The sequence below is a fragment of the Alosa sapidissima genome, chromosome 13, assembly GCF_018492685.1.
Source record: "Alosa sapidissima isolate fAloSap1 chromosome 13, fAloSap1.pri, whole genome shotgun sequence".
Lineage (NCBI taxonomy): Eukaryota > Metazoa > Chordata > Actinopteri > Clupeiformes > Clupeidae > Alosa > Alosa sapidissima.
In genome coordinates this window covers 27,914,270-27,926,773 of record NC_055969.1, presented here as the reverse complement: position 1 = coordinate 27,926,773, position 12,504 = coordinate 27,914,270, and the positions used below count along the sequence as shown (strand labels likewise).

At 44.2% G+C, this 12,504-nt stretch overlaps 1 protein-coding gene across 16 annotated transcripts in view; it reads left to right on the top strand.

Moving 5' to 3' along the window:
• Positions 1–12,504, top strand: part of ptpn13 (protein tyrosine phosphatase non-receptor type 13) — a 57,301-nt gene that overhangs the window by 3,530 nt on the left and 41,267 nt on the right. For 11 of the 16 annotated variants that reach the window (XM_042058684.1, XM_042058685.1, XM_042058686.1 and 8 more), the window contains exons 2-6: positions 3,874–3,993; positions 9,433–9,599; positions 10,393–10,458; positions 10,973–11,023; positions 11,575–11,760. In XM_042058684.1, coding sequence (XP_041914618.1) covers positions 3,879–3,993; positions 9,433–9,599; positions 10,393–10,458; positions 10,973–11,023; positions 11,575–11,760 — 585 coding nt within the window. In that variant the 5' untranslated portion in view covers positions 3,874–3,878. The remainder of the gene's footprint in view (positions 1–3,873; positions 3,994–9,432; positions 9,600–10,392; positions 10,459–10,972; positions 11,024–11,574; positions 11,761–12,504) is intronic. The other 5 variants (XM_042058695.1, XM_042058696.1, XM_042058697.1 and 2 more) reach the window with 1 other exon arrangement.

Sequence of the window (12,504 nt, the reverse complement as noted above, 5' to 3'; positions counted from 1 at the left end):
GAGAAACTGAGAAAGCCCGTACTACTTTGAAGATAAAGCAAAGCATTAGGCTAAACATATAGTCCATTACCAATAACTCTTGAGCACTTTTCAGTCTTCCAGGAACCTTTTTTTAAAAGGGGGGGTTCGGCTTCCTCGGCTGTCACTCAAAGCACTTTCCCTTCACCAGAAACCACAACATACCTCTGCCCAAAGCCTGGAGTCCAATCACGCATTACAGATTATGCCTTTTAAAACCCTTGCCTCAAAGCACCCTGTGACAAGGAGAGAAAAAAATATAGCAAAGACCTGACCAGCTTCTTTGTTTGTGTTTTGGCCTTGTATGTTGTATGGGAATACCTTGGAAACAAACCCCTCGTGTGTGTGTCGTGTGTGTGAAGTGGGTTGAGTCTGGCTGGCTGTGTGTGTGTGTGGGGGGGGGGGTTGTCTGCCTGCTGTGGGCTGCTCCCTCTAAGTCCCCCCACCTCATTATCAGGCTCTGCAATGTACCAATGGGAATGGGACTGCCCTCTGCAGAAGCCTCTATGGGGATAAAAAGAATTCCAGTGTTGGGCTCTGTTGAAATAACAAGGGGAGGGCAGGGGGGGGGGGGGAGGGGGGGGAGGGGGGCGGTTTCGTAGAAACAATCATCCGAGAGGTCTTCCCCACACTAGCCCACCGACTCACCCCATTCTGGTGGGTAACAGCGCGGGCTGATGGTGTACAACCTACCCCCATCCACCCCTCAATCAGGCCTGCCACTCCCTGAGCCATGGTCGCTCCTGAATGCACATTCCTGCATATATATGTGGGCCCAACTCAGCTTTGATTCACCGGACCATTTCAAGGCTGTGTGCCGTCGCATTAGTGACCGTCAATGAAGCAACTGGATGTAATAAAATTACGATATGAATAATTCTGGATGTACTATTATTTTATAATCTGGATGGGTTGGTCTGTTCAGCTGGATTTAGCTGGTATTCTCATTTTCTGCTGTGAAATGGGACCAAAGCCTCTCTCAGCACTTGGCCCCTGATCAATGCTTCTTAACCACACTGGCCCTGGCTCACCATCCAAATTGCGAGATTCCCCCCCCCCCCCCTCTCTGTTTTATATTTTCTGAACCACAGAAATGATGGATTTCAGAGATGGCACATCAGTGTTAAACCCTTTGGAGAGCCTGAAACTCACGCACATGCTGTTGATCCCCTCAGCATAGTAACATCCCAACCCCCCCCCCCCCCCCCCCCCCCTCCTGAGGGTCTGACTCCACAGTTCAATTGAAACGAGACTCGCACACAAATGTTTATGTAGCCACAGTTTTTGCCTAGTCAGATTTAATCCCCCAAATGCGGGGCTTCCTATACTACAGGGCTGCGCCATGCGACACTGGGATTTCCAGGGTTTTAGAGTCTTTGTCCGAGCAGCTGGGGTGTGACAGAGAGATTTTGTGATATAATGAGGAGGGCATTTCACGGCAAGGTGCTTGGTGCATTTGTTTGAATGTGTGTCACTATGCGTGGGAGAGCATAGAAAAGTGGGAATCAAATGTCCAGACACAATGTCTATGCACTGGCAGATTGTAAAGATTGTTTATGTGTATGATATTCTTGTCATCATCCATACAGTCAACAAGTCTACCAACCTCATACTTCTGTGCTAATGGCCTTGCATAGGGAGCATAATTGGAGGAGTCCTGACAAATGCTAGAGAGCTGCCTGCTGACTGTGCAGCGTGCTGGCTTGTCAGGTAGCAGAAACCACAATAAATTATCCCACTTTTTATGAAACTTTTGAGTCTCAAGCCTTCTCCTTGAACCTTTTATATCTATGCTGGAAAACTCTTGACTCCAGCAGGGATAAAGGAAGTAACTTCTCGTAATTGATTCCACCACTTGAAAGATCCAAATTGTGCTTAGTTTTTTTATTGTTTCCCCTTAAGGTATGGCCTTTGTTCATGAAAGCCCCACACACACACGTACGTGTGTGTGTGTGTGTGTGTGTGTACGTATGCGCGTTCCCCGTGTCCAGTGGCAGCAGCATGCTGCTTAGCTCCTACATGTGACTTGGCTCTCAGCAGAAGACTGCTGCTGACTGGCATGGCCCTGGAGAGTAGGAACAAACATCAACTGGAGTGTTCTTTCAAGCAAAGGACAGCCAGAGTGTCTTCCTCCCTCTCTCTCTCTCTCTCTCTCTCTCTCTCTCTCTATCTCTATCTCTATCTCTATCTCTATCTATCTATCAAATCACTGCCTTTTCTTTCTCCTTTTTCAATCCTCCCCTCTTCTGTCTCAAGCCAACTGTATTTACTGTTTGTTTGCTGAAGAGGTATTATCGGGTTCATTGGCTGTGATCATTTTGAATGGTATCTGGTAAATGGTAGGATTGTCCATGTTGACATTGTTTTCTGGAGTGTAAGTGTGTTACAAGGTCGGCAGTCGTAATCCTTTCCCTTGAATCGCTGCATGTAGCAACTTGCTTTTGAGAACAAACTGGTGCTTTTGTAATGCCCTTTGAAGTTGAATCTGTTTTTCAGGTGATATTTTGCTGACATTCTGTGGAACATCCTTCACTGAATATCTAAAACATTATCTACATTTAGGCACATATCTGTCACATTCCATCTCCTGTGACTGTATGTAGCCATACAGTCATTGGTATTAGGGCAGATTATCTAACTTGATCATGATGTGATATGATTTACAATTTACGATAATTCCTTCTGTATTAGCTAGTTTAGAAATAATTTTTTAATGAATGCCTAGGAGGCAGTAAGTTTAATGTCATTATTATTATTATTATTATTATAACCTTTATTTTACCAGGAAGGTCCCATTGAGACACAGTGTCTCTTCTGCTAGGGAGTCCTGGTCAAGATGGCAGCAATTCGTAGACATGACTACTCACAACCAGTCGCAACCTCATATCCCTTGTTATCTCAATAAATTCCTTTTTGTTTGGCAAGAGCTCAGAAATAATGGTGTCAGGATATTTTCCATTATTGCCCCCCAACACTACACTGATGTAATGCCATTGGCTCATACAAAATCTGTCTGATCTATGAGTACAGTACACAGCTTATTGCAATTTTCTAGAATTTTTGTGGAAACAATTTAAATTCATTAATGAAAAATGTACCTAGTGCCATATGTTTGGCAATAAGTCCTAGAGATATTTCTGCTGCAGTGTTTATGCCCTTGTGTGTGTGTGTTGCATCACTTAAGGGAAGAGGAGAAATAGACTTCTCCGCATAGTCGGTCTGCCTCTTCACCACCTCCAATGTCTTGAACTGTCTGTCCACTAGTCACTTTACATTTGTCTTCTGCCTCACTGTTTGCGTGCTGTATTAGCACATATGCACAACCCCTCCCTCCATGCCACATACCTTTCTTAATATAGTTATTTATATATAGACTTTATTCTTGCACTGTTGCACTGTTTGACTTACTCATTTGCACCATCACCATGACACTCATTCACACAGAGCACCTTACCTTACCTTATGCACTGAGAACCACAGGCTCAGTCCCTGCTTCAGTCATTGCAAGCGCACCTGATTGATTATTCACCCATTATGTGGATACTGTTTTTTAGAATTGATTTTGATTAAGTTTTATTTAGTATAATTTGTATTTTGTATATTTAGTATATTCTTTATCTTCTACAGTCCTTATTGCTTAGTTGTGTTTTTTTATATTATATACTTTTACTTTTTCTGCTGTTATTGAATGTGTGTGTGTGTTGTCTGTATGCTACTGTGACCTTGAATTTCCCCTAGGGATCAATAAAGTATATCTATCTATCTATCTGTCTGTCTGTCTGTCTGTCTGTCTGTCTGTCTGTCTCTGTGCGTGCTGTGCTGTGCTCTAACAAGCGTGTTTGTGTGTTGGTGTAGGGAGGATGCACGTGTCCCTGGTGGAGGCGCTGGAGGTGCGAGGAGGCCCACTGGAGGAGGAGGAGGTGTGGGCCCTGCTCAGCCAGAGCGCCGAGAGCCTGCACGAGCTGCTGCGCAGAGGTGAGCATGCCACCGTCTCTCTCATGGCCCCGAACATAGCACGTCAAACAGCAGCTACCGCACCGCCGCACAGGGAGCACAGCCTCTCGCACAGCCTCTCTAACAGACAACAATGAATCAGTATGAGTGCACTCATAGATTGAGAAGGCAGCAATGCAGTTTGATTGCAGCAGTTTGAGCAAATAGCTAGGGGGGTTAAGAATTCTGCCAGGCAGAGTTTTGCTTTGCTTTGCTCTAGATCCAGATGAAATGTTTTTGGAACATCAAGTGAATCTTAATGTACTCCCGTCTCTGAGAAATGCTGCCCCGTCAGCACATTACAGCAAGCCTGTGCTCAGTAAAAGATATTTGATTTCACCTCAGTGTTATATACTAAATATACCAGTAAAATAGCAGCTACCGTACTTGTGCTGTGCTTTTAGGCAAAAGACATGAAAAATATTGTAATCTGTGGTAACTGAATTGCATATCAGTTGTAGGGAGTTGTATCAAATCCTTATAAATCATATTGTGTAATTTTGCAAATTGTTGAGTTGTTATTATAGGTTGTTCTAAGCAAACCATTTTAGGTTGTAGTGTACAATATCAGACGGGCAGAAGCTAGCTAGTTTTGCTACTGCGACTTACGACAGCTATACAAGTTGAAACTTTGTTAACAGCACCATTCCCTACAACAGCATTCAGAACAACCATTTGATTCTACAGTCGTATAGTCTGTAGCCTACAGCAGAGCTCCCATTGCACACTTTCAAAGAGTGCTTTTGTGTTATACTGTAACTGTTATGGAGCAATATCCAATAAGAAGCTTTGCCTCTGTTTTTCACTGGTCACTGAACTCTTGTTTGTTGGCTAATTTCACTGGTCACTGTGTTGGCTCCCTCAGAGCCCTATCCCTTGAACCTTGCTGGAGAATTGTAAACCCAAGTCTTCACCACAAGATGTCTTTGATTGTAAAGGTGTTGAATTGGTCACTTGTTGACTCATTGTCTTATAAACTGAAATCCTACTGACTATAACCAGAGACGGTTGATAAAATATCTTTACTATAACTATAGACTGACTATAATCCAAGAATTATTTAAGCAATAGGCAAAGAAGTGATTGCCCATGAATGTGTCCTGCGGAAAATTATTTATTACAAGTCCTTCTATTGTATGATAATTCTGTTGTGTGGTAATATTTCACAGCACTTATTTAGACCCTGGCCTCTAATATATGCTCTTTTCATACTTTTAATGGTCGCATGAGATTAATAATTTGTCAGTTGGGCATTTCTTTTTATATTGCCTTCTTTTGTCATTTTTTGTCTACTGAGTGTTCTGCTCCTATATTCTGGAAGACTTAAATCACCCTCTTTCCCGCTGCTGTGCTTTTTGGGGGTGGGTTTAGTTTGTCCTCTGCCATGTATTTAGTGAGAGCCTGTGAAATGTAAACCTTGTGCATTGTATCCTAAACTAGCTTCCTCAGTCATCTCAACATTTGTGTTTGCTTGTTAGCCTTTCATTTATGCCTTTTGTTTCAATGTTGTTGTTTTTGACAGCCAAGATCACTGATTTCCAGACAGCCCATAATGTTCTGTCATTAAAGCCAAGCAATTTCCCATAGGGAAAAAAAAGCTCTTTTGGATTAGTTGTATTGGCCTGCAGAAACGGTATTTTAATGTGCCCTGGGCTACAAACTGTACATAAGCTGTTGTTTTCTAAACTAGCTCAGCCAATTTTTCACATCCCAGTTCAGTTGCCCTGTATTTTAAGTCCACATCTCTTTAGTTGATGTTTGTGACAGAAAGCTTTCAGACCGTGTGTTTGTGAAGTCATTTTCAGAGTGTGCACTGCTCACTGTCTTTGGCATTACAGGAAACCAAACAGACAAAAACATTCGTTGTATGTCATGGACTCTAATACCCAACGCTAACATAATCAAATACTATTTAAGAAAAGTCTTGCTGACCACAGTCATGTGCCTCTGTGGCTAGCATGATTACCTCACATACAGAAGTTAATGTGGAAACACTGGCCGCTTGCATGCTCATTCTCTGAGCACTTCCATATGATGGCTTGGCATGTGCTGCATTTCAAGGCCTATGGCTGTGAATGGCACATATGAATGTATTAGGCAGACCATGTGGTTTAACATGATCAGGGACAAAGGGGGGGATTTATTCTCAAAATGGGGGATTCTTGAGTATTTGATCTGTTCAAAATGAATCTCAGGGGTGAGATGTGCACAATGTAGAGAGTAACCTATACATGTTTTGAGATTGGGTAACCTTTTCCCTGTGCTGAAGTCTGTGCTTGATTTCGGGGCACAAATGTTTACTGTACACACTTTCATAACACAACTGATACCTCTGGTGTGATGTTAAATTGGAGTATGATATGGGCTCATGATGACACATTTGGTTATGATTACAAACTGTGAATTGTACAAGTTTTCTACTTGCTCTAGTGGTTTGCAGCAGTCCTCTTAAGCATGATTTAAATCGTTGTTGGTGGGCTGGAAAAATTCCCTCCATTTTTCCAAACATAATGACAATCAGCCATCTTCAAGGAAACTGTGTGGGGCGGCCAGACTGACTCAGCCCAGCAAAGCGTTGGTTTCCGTGAAACAAATCAAAGGCCTGATTCTTAGGAGACTCCGTGTCCCATTTTTCACTCTGATAAGGGTGTTCACACATGTGGGGTGTGTGTGTGTGTTTGCGTATGTGTGTGCGTGTATGTGTGTGTGTGAGTGTGTCTGTGTCTGTACTTGCTTTGAGAGAGAGTGTGTGTGTGTGTGTATGTATGTGTGTGTGTGTGAGTGTGTACATGTTTGTGTGTCTGTACTTGCTTTGAGAGAGAGTGTTTGTGTGTGTGTGTGTGTGTGTGTGTGTGAGAGGAAGGGAAGAGAAGAGAAGGGAGATCCATGAGTACGGCACAGACAATAGCCGCTTTATTGTCCCCAGCCCAAGCCTCTCTGAGAGGGTTCAGTCAGCTGGCACCCTCAGCTTGAGTGTCTGCCAAGCCCATCTTGACCACAGATCATCCATCTGCACGCAGTGAGCAGCTCTTATGGAAGGAGGCTGTTCGAAGTCGGCTCCCAGGGTTAATGGCCCATTGAGTCACTGCAGTAGCCGCTTGTGTGTCAGTGCTGGACGATCCTCTGGAGTTTCAGGCATAGGAGCTTGGGTGGGGTGAGCCGGCAGTAGACCCATATCAGGGCTGCCTCGTAGCCTTTGTGGTTTGGGGTAATTAAAAGCCTGCCCTACAGCACTGCAGCGAATTCCCACTGGCATGTGTCATAACTCAGGGTGTCACCCCCTAGTTCCGCTGGCCTCATTGCTGTTGTGTACAACCCTATTTGCAAGTGGGTTTGCTACGGGATCCATGAATGAGAACAAGACAGTGCTAGTTAAGGCAATGGATCCTTTACTGAACATGAGGTGGTAAAATAATTTGTTGTGTATTCGGGACATGCATGCTGACTATCTGAGCAACTTCACTGAAATAGAATGCAATTCAGTGGCCACCTCACTGATGCGTTTATCTCTGACATGTTTGTTTGTATTGCAATCTGTGCTGTCTAGTTCAGTTTTAGTCAGTTAATGTGGTCGAGAGCATGAGTTTAATTATACAGTGAAAGAGGTGCATCTATTCAGAAGAACTGTTCTGCCTTGCACATGCACAAAACATGTTTTGTTCACTGTTCACATGTTTTGTTCACACTATCACACTTACGCTGGAAATGTATTTCTCTGGAATGTTTTCCTGATAATTGCACTGCACAGACTATTGGTGATGTTTTGAAAACCAGATCTTATCATACGATTGCGATGTGACGTCTGCTACACATTTGTGCCAAAGCCGTGAAACAGACTGACACAGATCCCACACAAATGTCTGTGTGTGCGTTGTTTCCTGACATTCTTTAACCATAGTTTCACTATCAAAACTAGTGCCAGTGAATATCATCATTCCGACATAACTATGCACAGGCTTACAAGATTGTGAGGCTTTCTATTTATAGAGTAGAGCTCCCTGCTCCCCCATCTGGAGTTGGAGGGAGGGGTGCCTTTTATTTGATCCCCCAGAGTTCTACGTCATAATTAGACCGCTTCTGATGTTTTGGAGCAGACAACTAGCTCCCTCGTGGCTGTGCTGTTCTCTTCCCCCGTCTCATGGCCAGCAGGTTTAGGAAGGCAGCCCTCTCCCCCATGGCCGCTCCGTCCCCATGTGCTGGATTAGGAGGCGTGTGGCCCCGAGAAGTCGCTGGGTGTTAACTGCAGAGCGTGTTGCCAGCAAGAGCCAGTGCACTCAGTCAGAACATGCGGAGGGACTCGCTTTCCAAGCCAAGTACATTCACTGCTGCACTTTCACAATGCAGTCCTAGCACAGTCACAAGTACGGCACAGGAAAGCACTATTTACTTTAGGAATTCCACCCCGTTAGGAGATGTATTTCTTTCTTCTTTTCCCCACGACTCCCTTGTTTCTCCTCCTCTTGGAGTAACGCTTCAGGGAAAGAAAGGCTCCTTTCTGGGCCAAAGCATTCCTCTGTATCACTTTTATAGAAGGGTATTTTACTTTTTATTCAGAGAATTTTTCCAGGGAAGGCACTTGTTTGATTTGAAGCACAACTGGTTCTATTTTTGATGTGTTCTGCCCTGGGATAAAGAACCTGTTTTCTTCCTTTTGACTCAATAAAGCTTCAAAGGGTAAAGGCCTATTCGGGATGACGCTTGCTGCTTGAGTCCTCCATAATGCTACGACAGCATCTTGTGCTCTGTGTATTAACGTTTGAATATGCCTCAAGTGTTGTCAGTGAGAACAGTTTTCTTTTTCCTATTTTGAGAGATGATGTTGCATAGTATGTCACTGGAATATTCATGAATTCCAGAGTAGAAGATTACTGTCTCCCTTTCCACAAAACCTTGAATGAACAGACACAATTTTGGATCTGTCTGTTGATAATCAAGCAAGAATTGTTTACCTTCACAGTACACACATATCTCATCTTGCTTATCTGCTATACCAGATTCTTGCTTAGACTGCAGGAAGATGAGCCTGAACCTTACTAGCAGATCTATGACAGAAATCCAACATTTGAATACTTGTGGGTAAGAGAACCACAACATTAGTGTAATCTGTGGTCTTGCCATTTTTTGTCTGTGCACTCACTCAGGTGTGGCCCCTCCACTCTCTTGTTGGTTAAATGAGCTGTGAGCAGGTTCCTTAGCTTGAAGCTATTCTCATGGCAGGTTGGTTGGTTAGTTTCTCTATTGTTGCTGCCTGAGCCAGCCAGAGGCTTGACTGGTCACTGGTCACTCAGGCATGACGTGTTTTCCAGAGGGATGCCATGCACCGTTCAGATGGCTTATCCTAATAAGCGGCTCATGGTTGACCTCTGTGTGCTGTGCGGGTGTTTTGATTTATTTATTTGTCTGGATTTGGCCTCCTTACAGATCCCTCGACGCTGGGCTTCATCATCTCGCCCTGGTCCCTGCTGCTCATGCCTTCCGGAAACATCTCCTTCACCGACGAGAACGTGACTCAGCAGGACCTCCGGGCCTTCACCGCACCAGAGGTCCTCGAGGGACTCAACCTCTCCTCAGTGTCCGACATTGAGAAGGTACAGCTCGGCCACATCCTTGGGTATCGCAGACTACAAAATGTGGATTGAGCGCCATGAGCAACATTGTTGCAACTCCACACAATGCAACATAATGAATTGTTATTTGTCATTCCCAAGAACAACACACTGAGTAAGGCTAGTTTCATTCTCTTCGCCTTCTAAGCCCCGGTGCTGAAGATCCACCGCTGAGGTAGAGAGCGGCCCTAGCGTTCAGGGTAGTCAATGAGGCTCTGTTCTCTCCAAAAAAGAGGAAGAATCTTTTGCATTCTTTGGCAGACCTAGAGTTATTCTTTCCCCGAGCCAGTCCAGGCTGAGGGAGAGGAGCGAGCAGAGGAGAGCCGATCGCTTTCAGGGAAAACAGCAGAGCTGTGGGTCAGGACAGGAAAATGGAAAAATGTTGGGGTTTGCTGTAGCCTACTCTTGGTGAAGGCTCACAACATACGATGTGCATTTACTACACCTGCTCTCACTCACTCACCCACACACACACACACACACACACACAGTGGAGAATGATGAGAACACAGAGCTTAATCTCTGACCATGTTTTATACTTTTATTACTCATTAATGTATTACAAGGGATGAGGTAAAATATCTGATCAGTCAGTGCTTGGATTGTCATTGTTGTTGTTGTTGTTGTTGTCGATGATCATGATTGTGTGTGTGTGTGGGGGGGGGGGGTGTTCTGTTTTAATCATTGATGGAAAGACTTACTAGTAATAATATGAAAATCCAAAAGTAACACATTGGTTTCCTGCACTAATCATGGCCCTGTTTCCTTTGCACAGATGCACATGTACTCCCTCGGTATGACCCTGTTTTGGGGAGCCGACTACGAGATCCCTCAGAGTCAGGTAAGGCAGCCGGAGGCCCATCATAGCATCAGTGTGTTGAGCTCTTAGCTTGTCTGGAGTGCTCTTTCCCACAGGAATGCAGCAGCGTGACTGACTAATGTGGCTCGCCATTGTTCTTAGTTTAGCTTCATTGTCTTGTCTCAGCTCTACAGTACTTGCCAAGCATCTAATTGTATATTTCTGTTTAAGTCCAATTGAATGAAGGTGTAATTTCCATGTCTTCCCCCTTTCATTACTGTTTGTATTTTCCTTGTTTTATCAGTCAAGGAATTTAGGACAACATACTCAAATGCATGAGTCACACTTCAGGTAGTTAGTCATAAGTACACACTGATATAAGCAACATGAACGTCATCACAGACTGTCTGTCCAACCCCCAGGCCAGTGGCCTTGCCAATGGGGCTGCTCTATATGTGTGCTCATATATCATTTATAGTACTTCAAACATGTATATTTGAATATGTAGCATGTACCGGTATGTTGTAATGTGTAAAATATGTCTTGTTGTATTTAGTGTGTGAGTAGATCTTCAGAGAGGTTTGAGAGGATGTCTTTGAAAGAGATGGTATGCATTTAATTTAAGCATGGCCAGCATTTGACTCATTTCTAACTAACTGAACAGTGAGGCAGTAATTGCTTTTTTGCAGTCATATATTTGCATGCATGACTGTGTTGAGTTGTCTGTGTTAACTCTTGTCGCGTGTAAATATTTTTGCCTTGTGTTTTATATTTAAGGCCTGTTGTTAGTCCGAGTAATTTGTCTGTCCCACAGCTTTTGTGCACAGACATGAAAGCAAAATGTATTAATGTGAAATGAAAATTTGTGCAAATATGTATGTAATGTTAGTTCATGTTGGCCACTGTCATTGATGACATGGAGTTCTAATGAACTCTCAGCTAGTGATCTTAGATTATTACTTTACTGAAATCATTCCAAATGAAGGGTCCGTGTGAAATGATTAATTCAGAAGACATGAAGCCAGCCACTCATCAGCATGTCATGTGCGCTGTCCATGCATGGAATTGTCCTGGAGCATGTTGTTTCTGTTGGTGTATATACTGCTGTTATTCTAAGTCCAAATGTGTGTCCTTGTGTTTTGTGTTTGTGCGCCTCAGCCCATGAAGCTGAGCGAGCGTCTGAACACCCTGCTGCTGAGCATGTGCGAGGACTCCACACTAACCCGCATGTCGGTGCGCACCGCGCTGGACGCCTGCAGTGCACACATCCGCAGCTCCAGCGCCGAGCCCTCCTTCTCCTACGTCCGGCGGCTGGTGCGCCTGGTGCTGGGCAGCCTCTCCCAGGTAACCGCCGCTCCACCTCTCCACCTCTCCACCTCTCCACCTCTCCACCTCTCCCCACCGACAGCAGAGAAGCCATATGCCTCACAGATGAACGTACATGAGCTGCAACAGACCAGCTAAGCTTACTCAGACATTCCAAGTCTGTCAAACCCACAGAAATACTGATGATGTACATCATGGTTTCCTGTGTGGTATATGTTGGTTGAGAAAAGAGTAAATTTGGAAATAAAGCAAAAGTCTAGGATACACCTCAGCATAAACATTGTGCATGGTTTGTATAGATCATAGTTTACATGGCGAAGACATTAGATACTGATGGTTTAAGTGTGTTTAATCATTAATAAAAACAATACATTTACAAGGAATTGCAAAAAGATTATTATTATTGTCTGGGGAGTGACCGAGCACCCTGCCAGTGAAATGGAAAGCAGCCCTGATGGTACCACCTCCCCTCTGCAGGGCTCTCCTGTTTCCCCTGTCATGCTGCCCTTGAGTTGAGTTGCTAACTAACACCAGCAGGGAGAGTGGCCGGCATAATGGCTCTTTATCTGATCACACTCCAGACACAATGCACTTTTTTAGCCTGAATGGCAAGTGCTACGAGTCTCAAATGCCCGCCGATCTTGTGATGCAGATGACAAAAACATGTGAGCCGGGACTCCACCTGAGGCAAGGAAGGAAAGCCTCTTATGTTAACCTGGACCATTGTCTGTCTCTCTAGTGCTCTCTCTCTCTCTCTCTCTC